Here is a 17,283-nt window from a genome sequence, read left to right on the forward strand (position 1 = left end):
TTTTTGACTTTTTGCAACCCGCGAATCCAGAAACGACTTCCGGTGATCTCCCAGCCAGTCATCTGTAGGTATTGGTAGATTTTTTGGAAGGCCAATTCGTCAATTCAGTGGCAGGTGCGGTACGGATCGAGAAGAGTCACACGGGAGGCACATGATTGCATCAGAAATGTACAGAACCTACCCAGCATTGTTTTCTTTTTGGACCTTGCACATTGATTGCTACTTCATGAACACACCTCACTCAGAGTTGCTCGGAAATATTGGCGGCGAGTCCACCCCAGATGCCATTTTCCTTGTCCAGCTTCCTCGCCCTCTCCTCCACGCTGATCCCACCCACAATCATGACGGCTCATCCGGCCATGTTCTCAGCCACCTTGAGTCTGCGCTTCAGCGCTTCTGCCTCGGCGGCAGCATCAGCATGCTGCCTCTCCATGCCCGACCGGTTTTCACCGTGCGACGCCGCATCGGCGGCCTGCAGGACCTTGTGGAAGTTCTGCATTGTTCAGGTTGAATGCAAACTGTGTGTACAATACATTGCAAAAGCATAAATGTGCCTGTGTCAATCTCCTTCAAACCAAAGCTCACGCGCCGCCACCAGCAGCAAAGCCATTCCACCCACTTCACTCACTCCGTGCGCTCCATCCTCGCTTCCTCCTCCTCTTCCGCAGCCTCGAACCTCGTGTGCAGGTCAGCGCCCCATACCATCAACGCGGCGCGACGTATGCCCAGCATCCTGAGGCCTCTGTTCGTACGATGGATGACTTGCAAGATACGCTCAAGATCGGCTTCCACAAGCGGGTTGATCCTCCAATCATCCAGGTCCTCCTCACTGTATTGTCCGCTGTGCTCCATGCGCGCGGCAAACTGAACGGACAAGGACTGTATGCGCCAAAGATTGAGCACCTCATACTCGTTCTGATCGACTGCAGCCTCAAAGCCGGCACGATCATCATCACACCTGGCTTGGGCCGCCATGTAGGCCGCCATCTCGGCATGGAGCTCAGGGTAGCGAGTGGCCATGTCATCTTCGGGGACAACGGTGTTGTTGCTGGTCTTGAGTTGTAGTCAATGGAGCGCTTCATAAGCAAAGATCGACGACATACCTCAGCGTTGGGAGCGGAAGACTCTTCCATGCCGGATCCATCACTAGCAGCAGCGCTGGCCTTGAGTGGTAGTAAATGCGGTTCTTAACTGGGGATGCGAGTGATGGCGTACCTCAGGGCCAGGATCAGCCGACTGTTCCTCATCGATGCGATCGTGGGTGATGCCGTTGGTCTGGACTTGTGGTAAGCATGTGTCTTGCCAGGCACGAGAGCGAGCCCAGGCTGACCCTGGTTTCCTGACGCGACGCGTCGGGGTTGGCATGCTCCATCTCCTCGTCAAGCTCGGAAGCTTCGGTGTTCTGGCCGTTGGACGTCATTCTGGAGCTTCGTATGCCTCGGTGATAATGACTGCGGGCAGAGCGATATGCGATCAAAGACCGCGGGGTGTGTGTTGGAAGATCTGCGCGAGGAAACTCGGCGAAGGTTTGCGCGGACGGTACATAAACAAGCAACGCGCTTTCCTTTTACGGAACAGCCACAAACAAGGAAGCCACTAACAGGCACAGGTGAGGCGAGGAAGGAGCGAACCGGGTAGCAGCCACCAGGGAAGTAAAGATGACTCTTTCGCTAGGCTCCATTATGCATCGCGCGTCGTCCCGCAGCCAGGTCTCGAAATAATGTGAGACGACTGCTACGATCGAAACATTGGGCCCTCTAGCCATCACCTCACCACTATCAGCCCCAGATACCTCAAATCCGTCATATCCTCCAGCCTGCATCCCCACGGCTTCTCTCTCATCTGTAACTACTACAAGTTGGAGACGCCCGCCCAGCCCTCTTCCTCGACCTCTCTTCTTCCCTCTCCTCAACACTCCGCACCAAGAGCGCCAAGTCCTCCTCCGTCGGCATACCTTCCCGGAACTGATCCGCCGTCGGCTCCCACTTCCACCCCTCCCTCTCTCCCTCCGGCAGCACGCTCAACAACATCTCCTCCCTCTGCCTCAACACCACGCTCCGTTCTTGATACTCCCTCATCATGTCCTCAATCTCAGCCTTGTCGTTGCCGAACTGGGGACGCATGTTCCTCATCTCAATCTCACGCAGCATCGCCGCAAGATTCTCCCTCTGCGGCCCGCACTCCGCGTCGACGAGCGTGCGGAACTGCGCCGGCGGCAGGCCGCGCGCGCGGTACGCGGCCCACGCCTGGCGCAGGAGCGCGGCGTACAGGATCTCGGGGTCTTTGACGTGACGCAGGTTGCAGAGCAGGGTGAGGATGTTGGAGATGTCGCCGACGTCTTCTTCGTCTTCGGGTCGAGATGCGTATGGGGGTGTGCGAGCGGCTGGCGCAGATACGACGCGCGGGTGGAAATGAGTGCCGGCGGCCGGGGCGGTTGGGGGCGGTGGCACGGTGGGAGACCCGATGGTGCAGATTTGCAGGCGGGTGTCGAGATCGTCGAGCTGGTGAGGCTAATTAGTAAGGTTAAGTGAGGGCAGGCGGTGGGGAGTGAGAATACCTGGGATGGGTCCATTGTGTAGTGATGTGGAGTGAAGCAGGGATCTGGGAGGTAGTTGATCCGGGTTGGGCTGTGAGACGGAGGACAAGTTTTTTTGTAAGCGACAGTTGTGTCACTGAGCCTAAGGAATTGTTTCGCATCTTCAGGAGCCCGAAGAGGTCCACTGGAGTTGGAATCAGCGCAATGGCAGGTTCATGACGAAGCCATTTTGACCATCGAGAAAGTTGGGTATCCCACGGTGCCCTTGAATTCAACTCTCACTATCACTGTAGCGGTGTTTGCTGCAACAAGATATTATCCATATTCCTGCTTATCGAGCGATACGAATCTTTGAAAAGCCGTAGATGTAGATGACGCAACATTGGTGTCCGCCACGGAAGTTCACTGAGAAGAAGATATTTCCGAATATTTGCTCAGATATCACGAAGACATGTTCAAGCGGATAAGCAATCTATTTGTGAAGAGCACGCCATCTTACCTTTAATGGCTACTCTATCGAGAAAGAATATGGATCATGAGCCTTTCTGTTGTTTCTACAGGCTGAAATTCCCACGTAACTTCGTGGGTAAAGAAATTCGAACCATCCAACTTTTCGCCAGCCTACACCAACCCGTTGCACCCACTACCTGTTTCCAAGCACCGGTTCTTCCTGAACTTTATACACCATACTTCTCAAACTTCATCCTCAGCTCCTCATTCTCCCGCCTCAACACGGCATTGATCATCCTCAACTCTTCATCACCCTTCACAACCTTCACCTTCTCCACATCCACATCACACGCCTGATACCGCGTCTCCGCCTCCTCGTACATCTTCTGCGCAACCTTCATGCCCACCCTACACTGAGCGGCCTCCCTCTCAACCTTCTGCACATACATCTCCACCTTCGCCAGCCTCTTGTGGTCCTTCATGACGGCCCGCAAGCCCTTGCCGTAGGCTCTCCAACTGGCCGCATCCTTCTCGCTCGCGGCGCGCGCGCTCTCCGAGAGGTCGAGATCGAGCTTGATCGTTTCCATCTGCGTGGACATGTGTGCCTTGGCGGCACGTTCTTCTGCCAGCTGCTCTGCCTGCGCCTTGACCTGCGCCCGGAGGGAGGCGAGCTCGTCGTCGAGGTTTGTGGCGGGCTGTTCTTCATTCTGGTTCTCTACACCATCGACCTTGCTGGTCGTCTCGATAGGTCTGGCCACAGGAGAGGGAATGGTGGGTTCCGTCTCGTTGGCATTGGAAACGGGAGTGTCTGTGTCTGTGACGCTGGTGGTGGCAGGGACGGGAACATCGGGTTTCGTGCTGACGTTGCTGTCGCCATCGAACTTGGTTTTATCGGACTGCATCGCTTCCGCCGGATCCGAGACAGTCGAAGATGATTGCGGCGAGCGGCTCTGGCGAGATTTGATGGCTTTCTTGGGAAGAGGGATACTGTTCGCACTGGTTAGCTTGATCTTCTTGCGTGCCCCTTCGTCCTCGGAGTTGTCGTCCTCGAGCAGACGCTTCGCGCGCTGGGGGTGGAGCTGGGAAGACTCCTCGACGACAGTGGCTGCGGTCTCGGCGTTGACAGTCTGGGGCGGCTTGGAGACGGCATGTTCTTCATGCTTCGGCTGCGGCTTGGATGCGGTGGGTTGCTCCTTCTTGCGCGGCTGCTCGCGAGGGCTCGAGGACGGCTTCGAGCTACGAGGCTCACGCGGCTTCGTGGCAGCCGTGACCGATGCCGTGGCCGATGCCTTGGCCCGCTTGACCGGACGGCCTCCGTAGTCTTCCTCATTTTCCTTCTCACTCTCCGTGATTGCCCTTGTTGTGTCCAACTTCCGTTTCTTAGCTGGCGATGTGGGGTCAGCGGGAGCGGACGAGGCATCGGTGTCTCCAAAATGACGAGTTGTGGCTTTCTCTAGCTGATGGTCCTTGGTAGTCTTTCCAGTAAGTGTGTTAGCAGTGTTGGAGGTGACGATCGGCTTCGGCTTGGGTGCGACACGCTGTTCGTGCTTCGCCGATGGCTCACGAGAACCCGGACCAGGCTTCGTGTTGCGAGGCTCATACGGCCTCGTGGATTCGACTTTCCTCATCTCGCTGCTCTTCGTCGCTCGATCATAGCCGCGATCGACGCCGCGGTGGCGGACATCGTCTGCCTGTCCCGCAGGCGCAGCGCCACAAAGCCGGACCACTTCGCCGCCGCGATGCTGCATCTCGCCCTCGACACGGTGCAGTTTCAGGTCGTCGTCACCGTATTCCGTCTCCTCATCTACCCTCTTCCTCTTCCTATCATTGTCCTTCACAGCGGTGGTGCGCTGACCACTCTCATCCTCTCCGTCACCCCTCGTCTTCCTACTCCTCTCTGCTACGTCCCTCTTCTCCATCAGCTCTGCTGCTTTATTCAAATGCTCCGGCGTCGCCTTGCTGCTCAGCCTTCCCTCCTTGCGCTGCTCGTCCTTGACCATCTTCTCGACGAGTCCGAGGGCGGCATCCCTCTGCTTCTCGCCCGCGCCCGCGGCGCGCGCCAGGCCGGCGATTGCGGTCAGCATGCGCGGCGGCCATGTGCGCGGGATGGGGCCGAAGTGGCAGTCGGCGGGGCGCCAGGCGGCGGAGTCGGCGCCCCAGAGCTCGGTGAGGGTGGAGATGGCCTGGTGGGATGTGTCTTTTGCGTTAGCGGGTGATGCGGAAATGCTGGGGGCGGGGTGAAGACTTGCCTGTTCGGAGCTCATGCCTGGTGGCGGGCTGGACTGGCGCTCGCGGTCGCGCGTGCGCGTGGGACGGTAGTGCTCGTGTCTGCGGTGGCTGTGGTAGTACGGCATGGTGAATGGTCGCGGTCGCGGGTCGTAGGTTTTGGTGGTTCTGATTGGGATCGTTCGTAGAAGCGAACGCTGTATATATGATTTGCTTCAATCTGTGCTGCGGTAGCGGAGCGGTTTGTGTTGGTGTGCAGGCAAATCGCGGTGTGAATGGAGGAAGAAGTAAAGTGGTAGTCTCAGAGGGGCCGGCAAAATCAAGTCCTGATAAGCGAAAAGCGCTTTCACTTGCATTGACGAAGAACAATAGAAGACGATGGAACAATAGCATAGAATAGAATTTGTCCTCCAGTCATCGGATTATGGCAATCACTGATTGTTTCAGGAAAACAACACAGGACCAGACAGCCACTCAGTTGCGGGCGCGCGCTCAGAAAATGACCAACTAGTCAAGTATCCCCGACCCAAGCACTCTATCCCGCAGCAGCACTGTCTACTTTAAAGCTCTTCTACGCTCCTATGATCGGTTAAACTACTCTTAAAGCTTCGGGGGGTTGATTGCTTTCCAGTACCAATTGTACTCATCTCACATGTCGTGAAGTGTTTGCTACCGGACCGCTTGACGCTGACGCAGTCTTGTATCCAAGCTCCACCTCTAGTCCTGCAGGCCACTTCTGGATCTTTTCTTTGGCATTTCAGAAGCCCGGAGCAGCCTCGTCGTCCGACTCAGGCTCCCGCTTCATCATGAAATCCCTGAGACTGGGCGTCGGCGTGTACGTAGCAGTTGACGGGCGCAGCTGATTGAACGCGTACCTCACCTTCTTTCTAGCTGGTTCTTCGTCCTCCTGGTCATCCCCATTGTCGTCGTACTCAGACAACGGATCGTCCGCTTCCTGGATGAGATTTTCCAGCTCGTCATCCTCCAGTTCACCATTTTCCGATTCACCAATCTGCATCCCATCCTCCTCCGTTATCTCCTCGCCTTCCTGGTCGATGTTGGTGTCGTGATCAAGTAACGGACCATCCGCTTCCTTGATGAGATTCTCCAGCTCATCGTCCTCCATTTCACCATCATCCAACGTGTCATCCCCCATCTTGACAGCCATCATCGCATCATCTTGCTCCTCCGTGTGGCCATCGCTCTCCGTGTCATCGTCGTTGTCCGTGTAATCATCGCCCTCTTCGTCATCGTCATCCTCCATGTCGTCTCCCTCGTCACTACCAACATCCTCGTCTTCCACGAAGTCCTCCTCATCAGCCTCACTGTGCGACCAAAGAACCCTCTCAAACGTCAACCCCATAGAAACCTTCGGCCTCCTCCACATCCCCAGCAGAGGCGACGAAGACGACCCCTCTTCGCCATCATCATCACAATCCTCATCCTCATCCTCATCCTCATCCTCATCCTCATCACCCTCAACACCCCCCTCAAGGCCCCCCACAACCGGCCTCTCAAACGCACACCCCCCAAACCCCCTCACCCGCTCCAACCTCCTCGCCGCCGCAGCCGCAGCCGCAGCCGCAGCCGCAGTCGCCACGCCTCCCGCATCAAACATGTTGAGCATCGCCCCCACCTCCTCCATGCGCACCGTGCGCGCCGCCACGCGCGCGTACTCGCGCTCGCCCCACTGCGCGCGGTGCCGCCGCCGCACCGCCTCCCGGTGGGCTTCGGCGCGCACGGCGACGGCCCAGCGGGAGAGGCTGAGGGCGCGGAGCTGGTCGAGGGAAGGCGGACGGGACGGGTCGGTGGTTGGGAGGAAAGCGAGGACGGCGGCGGTAAAGGTTTGGTGGGCGGTGGTGGTGGCGGGGTTGACGGTGGTGGTGGTGGTGGTGAAGGTTGTGTTGGCGGGGAGGTGGGAGGATTGGGGGAAGAGGGTGGGGGTGTCGTTGTCGTTGTTGTTGTTGTCGTTGTCGTTGTCATTGTCGGAGGAGGAGGAGGAGGAGTAGATGGAGTTGGAGTCGAGGTCGTCATCGTCGTCGTTGGTTTCGTCGCTGATGTCGCTGCCATCGCTGTCTTCTTGTTCTTTACTTGCATCGTCAGCGTTGACATGACCGGCGGCGCCGGGTGTGCATGACTGACCATTACCGCTCTCAGGACCACCACTGTCCTCTTCGCTGTCATGGTCATCGCCGCGGCTGCCGTCCAACTCGTCCTCCTTGATCATGTTGGCCGCCTTCATATGCGTCTCTAGATCCTCGCGAATGAACGCCATCTGCTCTAGCGGGTCCAGCCCTTCCGGCATGTCCAAGAAGTCCGGATACATGTTCGCGCAGCCAGCGCGAGTGGCCGGACTGAGCGGGTCGACGCGCTTGTCGACGTCGGAGTCTTGAAAATCGGAGTCGCTGGAGCTGTCACTATCTGTGGTCAGGCTGCCGGTGGTGAGACGGCGGGCAGATGCGACAGCGGGATTGACAAGTGCTATCCGGTAGCTGGCATCTGAGTCGGAGGTTTGGACGCCATCATCATCCGAGGACAAGGTAGAGCTGGAAGCGGGTGAAGAAGTGTCGCTGCTCGTTTCTTGGTCGCACGGGCTTGAAGACTTGCTTGCGGTGCGCGGCGCGCGGCCGGGTCGCATGCCATGAACAGAGCGGTTTCTGGGTGTGACAGGCATTTCTGTGTCGTCCAGGGTGGTTGAGTCTGTGTCCGACATGGCTGTGCTGTCTGTAAGCTCTGCGTTGTTTGCGGGTGGAAGTCAAAGCGGGCGGATGTTGAAGAAAGGTTGAGGAGAGCGAGAGGTTTCTGCGCATGTAAACCAGTGCCCGCCTGTCACTGTCCGCAAGTGCAGGCTCTAACAGATGGCAGCTGACTTAACACGCCCCGAAAGACTCGTGACAAGGCGCGTAACATGACGACATCACTTTTGCCCATACAACACAATACGTATTGTCTGAATCTGGAGCTGACAGCAGATCTTCAATGTTGTCGCACGGTCAGAAAAATTGATACACTCGCCGTGGAAGTCTCTATTTGGACAATAGCCTATTCAGAGAGGCCCCACTATAGGCCATCGATGGCATGAAGCCGGATAACTGTGTCATTCGAAACATTGTCGAATCCACCAGTGAAAGCCAATATCAACATCTGATATCCGGACCGCCAACTGCCTCCGCCAAGAGTGTGTACCAAGCTTATTCTCCAACTCAGCGGCCTTAGCAACAGCCTGGTCGTACTCAAAGCAAGGTCGTTAGCGAGCTAGTCCTTCATGTGAAGATCCTGGTCTCTCTGAACGGTGAGTGTCTTGATGTACTCATCCTTCTCAGCCAGCTTCTTCTTCAACCCAATATTCTCCTTCTCGAGGCGCTTCTTCTCCATCTCAGCAGTATCCCAGTACATTTCGAACATGTCGCGGTCGGAAGAGATGACGGAGATGTTGGCATCCATGTCGAACCACTTCATCTCCGCCTCGTCGACACGCCGGCTCTTCTCCTCGAGCTGCTTGTTCTTCTCTTGAATCTCCTTGTCTTTCTTCTCAAGCGTCGCCTCCATAATCTTAAGCTTCGCCTCCATCACCTTGAGCTTCGTCTCCGTCTCCTTGACCTTCACATCCGTCTCCGTCTTCAGCTTCTCAATTGTTGCACGCAATCCCGCAACATCCTCCTCATGCTGCCTGCGTTCCTCCTTAAGCTTCCCCTCAACAACAGCAACGCGAGCGACCTGCTCAGCCAAAGCCGCACCACCAGCCGAACGCGTCGGAACAGCCTCATCCTGAGCAAACGCCGCCTCACGAGCCGCATCACCCTGACGGTGATCACCGCCGCCGTGCTGGCCGCGTCCATGAGGCTCGGTGCGGCGCCTGGACTCGCGGGCCGACTGCTCCTCGCGGGCCCTGGTCTTCAACAGCTCTGTCGCCCTCGCAACGTGCTCGGGCGTCGGCGCCGTGTACGCCAAGGAGCCCATGGCGGCGGAGATGGCCTGCATGGCGCGGACGCGGCCGGCGGGCCCGGCCGTCTGCGCGAGCACGGCGAGCGCGCAGATGAGGCGCGGCGGCCACTGGCGCGGGTTGTCGCCCAGCTGGCTGCCGTGGTACTTCCACATGCGCACGTCGGGCGTCCAGATGGCGGACAGGATGCCGATGGCCTGCTCGAATATCATTTCCTGCCGCGTTAGCATATAAGTGGCGCGGCGGTTGAGAGTTGGGAAAGTGAAAGAGCGGGGAGGGGGAGGGTTGGCAAGGTGCTGCGGGCACGCGCGCGTGCGCGCATCCCGTTGATGGGGGTGGCGGCGCGACGCGGTGCTGCTGCTGTTACGTACCTCGTCGGTGGACATGTACGGTCCCGGGGCATGGGAAGCGTTGGCGGGCATGGCGCCGGGCTTGCTCGGCGGGTAGTGCATGCAGGCTGCGCGGCGGGTGTTGTAGGTCTTTTTGAACGATCAGTTCAGAGCAGATTGGCCAAGTGTGACCGGGAGCGCCTTTAGAAGCGCTTAGATGATGGACGGTGAAGAGTGGAACGTGGTGGAAGAGGCGCAGAGACAGTAATATGGCTGTTGGCCGTCAAGATCACGCTAACCAAAACGGGTGGAACAGGAGGCGGGCGAACTTCCACTCTCAAGCATCAGGCCTTGTTTCCGGGAGCTGGCAGCTGATTTGTCTTTTTTCTTTCACCACACATATAGTTGCGCTCACCTGGCAACTCCGGCGACCCTCTATGCTGACTGATCTACCTTCATTCAATGCGCGATCATGTTGCAACCCGTGGGAATTCTCAAGGCTTGGTATCCTCCACAGCCAAACATGGACTCTTTGTAGCCCCCTTCGGATCAATTTCCAATCAGTCGAATGTGATGCTGGTACTGCAACAGAATCCAATATGACTTGATTGGACAGAATCGCTCAACTGTTCTATATCAAATATTGGAGCTGTGCATTCTCGATCTCAAGTCGAAAATACCAGATCCGTTGTCGCTTTTACTACTGCGAGCTGAAAATATAATTGCGAGTAAGTAAATACTCAAGGCGATGGATTTATACTTACTGTGCTGTCTCCGACTGTATTCTGAATGACTCAAAATAAATCGTGGGATATATGAAGAATGCAACCACGCAAATAGACAGCAAACAAGTTCCAGAAGCTCACGCCGAAAACGCCTTCTACGTTACGCAACGAGCTATCCAATGCCCACCAAGCCGTTATGGAAACCGATCCGCGTCACTAAAAGCCGAGCCAAGAGCGATATATACAACCATCAACCCAGCCGTTGCGACGGCGGCGGTCCCCGTATTCAATACGACGCGGTCTTGACCGAGCCCATTGAGGAAGCTCATAATTTGCAATAGAAAGATCCAGGTTGCGGCCAACATGACGCGGAAGCGTGAGCCATACCATAGTGCGGAAGAAGCGGGAGGTGTAAAGAAGTTCGTTGTGGGCATCGCGCAGGTTCCTTCTGCCCCGAGCCATTGCCACCCGCAACGATCCGCTTCCCGCGGTCGAACGGCCTCCTCATCACCTCCAGCAACGCCCAAACAACTTCATCCACCCCTCCCCTTTGCGACGCCCCCAACAGCCCCTTCATCAGCTCCACCCCCCTTCATTGGCGCCCCCACCCATCCGCCAACATCAGCCCCACCGTCTGCATCATCGGGCGCGCACAGACGCGGCGTCTCGAGTCCGAAAAACGAATTCACAAGGACTAAAAAACCGCAACCGATCGTACCCCAGCGGGCGGTCGCTCACGACGGCGCCGGCGCTGGCCCTCCCTCCTCCTCCTCAACGCCCGCGGGCGTCCACCGCTCCTGCGCCCACAGCAGTACAGCCTAGTTCTCCGCAGCCATTCCCGCACATGCCCAGATGCTTCTAACGTCGCCGCGCTGCGGCGAAAACTTATTGGCAGATGAGCCGGAAGTACATACTTTTCGCAAGGTCGAGCTGGCATATGGTAGTTTTCGATCATCTAAAGAGTATTTGTAAGCCTGGGCAGGCTTGGGATAAAACTTGGGAGTGTTGGCTGATGGCAACAACGGTAGTAGGTGTGGTGACTGAGGGATTCTAAAACGGTAATTTGTTGACGGCAAATGAATTTTTGGTCCTGTTCTTCAATCTTCCCTATTTTTCCTATCTTCTGAGGCAAGCACACATGCTCTCGTTCATGCCGTCATCGCATTGTTCTCTAATGCTTTCTCCTATCGCACATTTTATGTTCGATCATTTCACATGACACGCAGGCTTGTCCTGACATCGATTTTAGAGCATCTTGAGCCTGTGCCGTCAAAAACCGCAGTTGGTCTAGAGCTCATCCCGCTTGGCCTCATCTTTGGCTGTTGCAGACCGAGACCTGGAAGAAGCCTCCGCTCCCACATCGCCGGCAGGAACCTCGACCTACACGCACAGTCAGACACGTTGCCAGTCCCCACCAAGGACAAAATAGGAGACAAAGCAGCAAGACACCACACAACACAACTTACCTTGGAAATCTTGAACCCGCCAGGAACCATGGTCTGGAAGACGCCTTCGGGGTCGTACTTCTGCGCCATGGCGCGGATGCGCTCGATGTTGACGAGCGGGTAGCTCTCGAGCGGCTTCTGATCCGAGTAGGCGTAGGGCAGGTAAACGTACGGGTGGTCCTTGCCCTTGCTCTTCGAGAAGGCCTTCAGCTCGGTCATGAGCTCGCGCTCCGCATCCTCGAACATGGCATCCTTCTCGGCGCCCTTCCAGCCGCAGTAGCTCATGAAAACTTGGGGAATGACGTCAGTCGCAGTCGGCCTCGGTACGAAAAGAGAAGGTGGTGGGGGAGAAGACGGGGGGCGTCGTACGGATGTTGTTCTCGGAAGACTGGTCCAGGCCCAGCATGTTGCCGCCGCGCTCGACGCCGAGGTCGGCGAAGACAGCGGGAAGCGGCTGGAACATGGTTAGGGTGAGCCAGTCGCCGCCGTCCTTCTTCAGCTTCTTCACCATGGCGTCGAAGAGCTCGGCAGCTTTCTTCATGACTTGGGCGTCGTTTTGGAAAGTGATGGTCATGAAGGCGTCGCTCCAGGGGAGTCAGCAGCGGTGAGGTATAACTTGGGGGCGGTCGGACTTACCGGTAGCCGGCGGGTTGCTCAAGTTCGTCGATGAGGTCAGAGATGTTGGTGATCCTCATCGAGTCGGAAATATTGCCGGGAATGGAGAGGAAGTCCTGGAAGATGGCAGGCGGCGGCGAAGGGTCGATGGTCTTGGTGTACTCGTAGGCATTCGCTACAACCACTTGGCCAATGGACGACGCGTAGTTCAGAATGACGATGATGGATGCGTAGGGGTCATCGGCAACCTTGTTGGTAAAGGCCTCGAGATACTCCATCTGCTGGGGCGCCGTGTCGAAGGGGTACGCAACCACACCGCCCCAAATGTTGTCACTCTCAAACGTGGTGAGGTCGAAACGAGTGACGATGCCAAAATTGTTGGTGGAGCCCTTCATGGCTGGGAACAGGTCCGGATAGCTGTCCTTGTTGACATAGACAATCTCGCCGCTGCCCAGGACAAGCTATTTCGTGCTTAGAACTCAACGGACGCAGCAGTGCTGGCATTCAAAACTCACCTCGTACTGTGCAACATTATCACAAGCCATACCCTTGCGGGCTGAGAAGAACGAGTTGCCGCCACCAAGCAAGAACCCGCCAACACCGACAGAGCTGGCGCGACCGCCAACAATGTGAAGATTATCCTTCAAAAGGGTAGAAAAGACAGAGCCCCACCTTGAACCAGCACCAACACCGGCAGTGCCGTTTTTGAAGTTGGTTGTCGTGTTCATGAGGCCCAGGTCAATCGTCACACCGTTCTCAATGTTGTTGGCGCCGGGCCAAACAGTGTGGCCGCCGCTGCGGATGGCGAACTGGCATGTCTGGGTCGTGTTGGCCTGCTTCAAGGCGACGACGGCCTTGGAGACGTCGGCAGCGTTTCGCGGCTGGATCAGGCACCATGGGCGCAGCTGGGCAGCAACAGACCAGTACGAGTCTATCCTCTCTTCGTACGGTTCATCGCCCGGATACTGGATGCTTAGGCCGGCGTCTTGCAGAGCACCGCACTGGATGCTACAGGTCAGCTTGCTTGCGCGGGCGCAGACGTCACTTGTAGGTGCTTACGTACGCAATGTGATGCGCCGGGACCGCTAGCCGATGCCGCGACAGCGCTTGATGTTTCAGACTCGGCAGCGAGAGCCGAGAGCGAAAAGAGGGTCGCGGCCGCTTGGAGTCGCATTGTGGCCGTCTCCTGCACACGAAACGAGAAAAAGAAAGTCGGGCTCACCAACAACACGATCAGCTAGCGGCGGAGGAACGGAAGATGGGGGTCCTGGTTGGGGGCTGGCGAGCAGGACACTCTTTTGATCTGGCTCTCACTTTACTTACCCCACCGCCACATGATGGCCGGACGGGTGAGAACGACGACCCAGCCGGCCGTTCGGTGATGAAACGGCGATCGCCAACCAAATCAGCCATCGCCTAGTGCGGGGCCGACTGCTGTGCCACGCGCGGTTTTCCCTGAAGCGAACTGGCTTGTCTGCCTTTGGGATAGTGATGTGTACATGACTGCGTTATGCCATTGCATTGCGGGGACGTCGGCCTTGGCGGCTACGACACCCAGTCTTCAGCGTAACAACCAGATACCTCGGAGAAAGCCTTTGGAAAAAGAAATGTGTTCACGTACCTAGGTACCCTCGCCGCAGGATCGTCCGGAAGCCCGCTTCCACTTCCGCGAAGCCGTCGAGGTCCAGTGTTTTCCCTGCCTCACCAATCCCAAAGCGTCGCGAGGAACAAGCGGTGGAGAGGAGTGGCAAGGTGCGTCCCGAATCCCGGGACGCCTAGCATCCTTGAATGGGTCGTGCTTCGGAAAGATGGGCCATCCTCGGTTCCTGCATCAGCTGCGTTGCCTATTCTTGGAGTTCTTACAGAAGCCAGGATCTACAGCGACAGTTGATTGCTGACCTTATCGTCTTGGCCAGAGGCAGCGTCGACAGAATCTGCATGAACCGATGGGGTCTGCATTGATCTTGGCGGTTCCGGTGGACAGTTTGAGCTTAAACACATCACTGGGTGTGGATCTCGCTATTACATAACAGGCAGCTCAGGGGATCTGCTCGGCTATGCTTCTCCAGTCAAGGCTCGCCTCAGCAGATCCAAAAGAACGTGGTGCCTGCGGGTCGGAGGAGGCAGGAGGTCCGATCACGATCCTTCAGTGCTCCTTTGCACAGGGTGGTTCCCTCGACATTTTGCCTTCTTCAAACCAACTTTGAAGGCAACGAGTGGGAATCCTTCATCCCTACCTATAGCAACGGAAAGATCGGCGTCGGTCTTATCTGGTGTCTAACGCACGCTTCTCGGCCCCAAAATCTTGAGCCTGCATCCTGCAGGAAGCCCAGACCGGGCCGCGCCGCACAAAACACACGCACGTTTGCCTCGTGCCAATCGGTGCATGGCCTGTTCCTTGTATGGACTGGTAGCAACCTCGCTTACACCGGCTGCAACCGTCTATTCCTTCTGGCTCTTGCTTTCTTGGCAGACTGCAGGAGACAAAGGTCAACGACGGTATACACGCGTCCCGACTACGAAGGCGATCCCTTTGGTGACAATGAGACGCGATGGACCCCACGACAATGATTTGTACTAGGTTCCTCGGACGATTCCCTGGTACGCGGGAATGAAGAACGACAGCCATACGGTCGGCGATGAAATTACGTCGAGGGTGGCCTATGTGGACCGGGTAAGGCGGATCACATTCCAGACCTGTTTCCACCGAGACGTCCAACAGGAGTTCGCCGTAGCCTACCTAACTTTCCCTGGGAGTACAAGGCTGTGTTATAAGCATTGAGCGGTGACCTGCGCTCGTATTGCTCCCAATGTGGACCGGTGCCGATGAAGATCATACCAGGGAGTGAAACCCATGCCATGTGCGGAGAGCAGGCAACCGCCCGTCCGGAAACGCCTGGTTAGTTCCTTGAATCATGCTCATCTGCCACCGCGATACTTGTCAGGTCGCTTCCCGTCGCCGGCTGGTCAGCGCCACTCCTCTTCGACTTCACCCAGCCAGGCGCTGGAGGGCGTGAGCCGCAGTCATGGCCGCCACGTACATCACGACACACCTCACCACAACGAGCAACTCGGTCGCGACCGCCACCTCGACGATTATCGCAGCCTTGGCGCCACCCGCGGGCTATAACGTCGATTTCGACAATCCCGGCCGAAAAGGCGATACCACAGGCTACTGGGTATTTACCTTTGGCGTCGTATTTGCTCTTCTGTTCTTGATGATGCGGCTATACACCAAAATAGTTGTTGCACGATCCTTTGTCGTTGATGATGGTGCGTTGCATGCTCGTGATTGCCGTGGCTTTTTCGCTGATCGTGTTCGTAGTTTTCATTGTTGCTTCGTTTGTCAGTAAATCAGCATCCTGCCATCTCGACTTACTCTAACGCCGACCAGGTTTCTGGACTGGCCTGTCAGGGGCTTCTAGTCTGTATGTGTTGCTCAAGTGCACTTGTCAGGCTGTCCAACTGACCATGCGCAGACATGTGGAAGAATGAGATCCAAGGTGTGCACGCCTGGGAGATCCCATTAGAACACTATAACCTCTACAACCTGGTCAGCCACTCCAAAGCTCCACATTGCAGTCATACACGTGCTGAACACAGCTCCAACAGCTCATCATGTGCGCCTCTGTCATCTACGCGCCAACTCAAGGCTTCGCCAAGCTCTCCCTCCTCCTCTTCTACCGGCGGCTGGCGCCGTTCGCCTGGTTCCGGGCGGCCATCTACGTCGTCATGTTCGTCGTCATCGCGTACACGTTGGGCATCATGTTCTCGCTCATCTTCCCGTGCAAGCCGATCGCGTCCAACTGGGACATCACGATCGAGGAGGGCGAGTGCATCAACAAAACAGGCATCTACATCGCCACCGCCGTCATCAACATCGCGACCGACATCGCGCTCCTCCTCCTCCCCGTCCCCGTGCTCGCGCGGCTGCAGATCCCGCGCCTCGAAAAGGCCGCCCTGATCGCCATGTTCGGCGTCGGATCGATGTACGTAGCACTTCTCATACTACCTTTTCACAAATCGAACCCCCCTTCCCCTCCCTGATTCCCGCCGGCTTGCTCTGACGAAAAAAAAAAAATCCAGGACGTGCGTCACCAGCGTGGTGCGGCTCGTCATCCTGATCCCGATGCTCACGGACCTCGACCAGACGTGGGCCGTGTCCGTCCCGTGCGTGTGGATCCTCGTCGAAGCCAACCTCGTCGTCATCTGCGGCTGCCTGCCCATCGTGCGCAAGTTCGCGCGGCACGTCGCGCCCAAACTGTTCTTCCACTCGCACGTCGCCGGCGCGTCTGGCCCGTCCGACGATCCGTCCGCGGCGTCGTCCGGCGGGACTAGTGGTAAGAAGAGGAAAAGCAAGGGCAGGAGCAGCAGGAGCAGGACGGCGGAGTTTACGTTCCAGACGATTGGGAGTAAGAGGAGTAGGCCGCTGGTGGGGGGCGCGAGGAAGGGGAGGAGAGGTGGTCGGGGTGGGTTGGGGGAGGATCATAGCAATATCGAGCTGAACACGACGTGGGTGGGCGACGACACGGTTGTTGGGGCGGGAGATGACAAGGCGGAGAGCTCGGTGGGGGATGATGATGGGAGGGGGGTGAGGAGGACGTGGAGCGATGGGGGGAGCGAGACGTGTATAGTGGAGACGAAGACGACGGTGGTGGAGTATGGAGATGCGAGCGAGAGTATGAAGGATGGATTCGCAAGGCCGAGGGGGGTATGATTGCGGACTATGGAACAAATTCGTGGTCGAGAATGATGCGCTATGCTCTAATGGAAAAAGAAATTCACTAAAAGGTTCTAGAAGGAAGTTTGTCTTTGGCTTTGCTGTTGCAGGACTTGTTGGCTTGGTGCTTTTCTCGATTTGGACTGGGTTAAGAAGTCGAGAGCGACAGCTGAAACCTTGAAGGGCGAGATGACGGTGTGTGAAAGGAAAGTGGGCGGTTATTGAGACAGATGGCTTAGAAGGAGCAACGGCGCGAGTTGTGACTCTGCAGGACAAAGCTCCCCCTGGCTACAC

The 17,283-nt window shown here is 57.0% G+C and overlaps 7 protein-coding genes across 7 annotated transcripts; 1 reads left to right on the top strand and 6 right to left on the bottom strand.

Annotated features, from left to right (window-relative positions):
• Positions 1-624: 624 nt before the first annotated feature.
• BKCO1_3000234 (uncharacterized protein) lies at positions 625-1,420 on the bottom strand (the record flags this gene model as incomplete). Its single annotated transcript, XM_020274135.1, has 4 exons — positions 625-1,053; positions 1,104-1,163; positions 1,216-1,275; positions 1,331-1,420. 4 exons carry the CDS (start codon positions 1,418-1,420, stop codon positions 625-627), a joined length of 639 nt encoding a protein of 212 aa, XP_020134647.1.
• Positions 1,421-1,838: 418 nt separating this feature from the next.
• On the bottom strand, positions 1,839-2,572 carry BKCO1_3000235 (uncharacterized protein; the record flags this gene model as incomplete). Its single annotated transcript, XM_020274136.1, has 2 exons — positions 1,839-2,501; positions 2,558-2,572. The coding sequence occupies 2 exons, from the start codon at positions 2,570-2,572 to the stop codon at positions 1,839-1,841; spliced, it is 678 nt and encodes a 225-aa protein (XP_020134646.1).
• A 641-nt stretch (positions 2,573-3,213) lies between these two features.
• On the bottom strand, positions 3,214-5,340 carry BKCO1_3000236 (uncharacterized protein; the record flags this gene model as incomplete). The annotated part of the gene is made up of 1 exon (XM_020274137.1): positions 3,214-5,340. One exon carries the CDS (start codon positions 5,338-5,340, stop codon positions 3,214-3,216), a length of 2,127 nt encoding a protein of 708 aa, XP_020134645.1.
• A 629-nt stretch (positions 5,341-5,969) lies between these two features.
• BKCO1_3000237 (uncharacterized protein) lies at positions 5,970-7,925 on the bottom strand (the record flags this gene model as incomplete). The annotated part of the gene is made up of 1 exon (XM_020274138.1): positions 5,970-7,925. One exon carries the CDS (start codon positions 7,923-7,925, stop codon positions 5,970-5,972), a length of 1,956 nt encoding a protein of 651 aa, XP_020134644.1.
• Positions 7,926-8,467: 542 nt separating this feature from the next.
• BKCO1_3000238 (uncharacterized protein) lies at positions 8,468-9,607 on the bottom strand (the record flags this gene model as incomplete). The annotated part of the gene is made up of 2 exons (XM_020274139.1): positions 8,468-9,370; positions 9,527-9,607. The coding sequence occupies 2 exons, from the start codon at positions 9,605-9,607 to the stop codon at positions 8,468-8,470; spliced, it is 984 nt and encodes a 327-aa protein (XP_020134639.1).
• A 1,889-nt stretch (positions 9,608-11,496) lies between these two features.
• On the bottom strand, positions 11,497-13,443 carry BKCO1_3000239 (fad binding domain containing protein; the record flags this gene model as incomplete). The annotated part of the gene is made up of 6 exons (XM_020274140.1): positions 11,497-11,589; positions 11,676-11,944; positions 12,024-12,238; positions 12,291-12,730; positions 12,785-13,270; positions 13,333-13,443. The coding sequence occupies 6 exons, from the start codon at positions 13,441-13,443 to the stop codon at positions 11,497-11,499; spliced, it is 1,614 nt and encodes a 537-aa protein (XP_020134638.1).
• Positions 13,444-15,295: 1,852 nt separating this feature from the next.
• Positions 15,296-16,986, top strand: BKCO1_3000240 (uncharacterized protein; the record flags this gene model as incomplete). Its single annotated transcript, XM_020274142.1, has 6 exons — positions 15,296-15,542; positions 15,595-15,614; positions 15,664-15,697; positions 15,749-15,822; positions 15,882-16,258; positions 16,356-16,986. 6 exons carry the CDS (start codon positions 15,296-15,298, stop codon positions 16,984-16,986), a joined length of 1,383 nt encoding a protein of 460 aa, XP_020134475.1.
• Between the last annotated feature and the right edge of the window lie 297 nt (positions 16,987-17,283).

This window comes from Diplodia corticola, assembly GCF_001883845.1.
Source record: "Diplodia corticola strain CBS 112549 chromosome Unknown scaffold3, whole genome shotgun sequence".
Lineage (NCBI taxonomy): Eukaryota > Fungi > Ascomycota > Dothideomycetes > Botryosphaeriales > Botryosphaeriaceae > Diplodia > Diplodia corticola.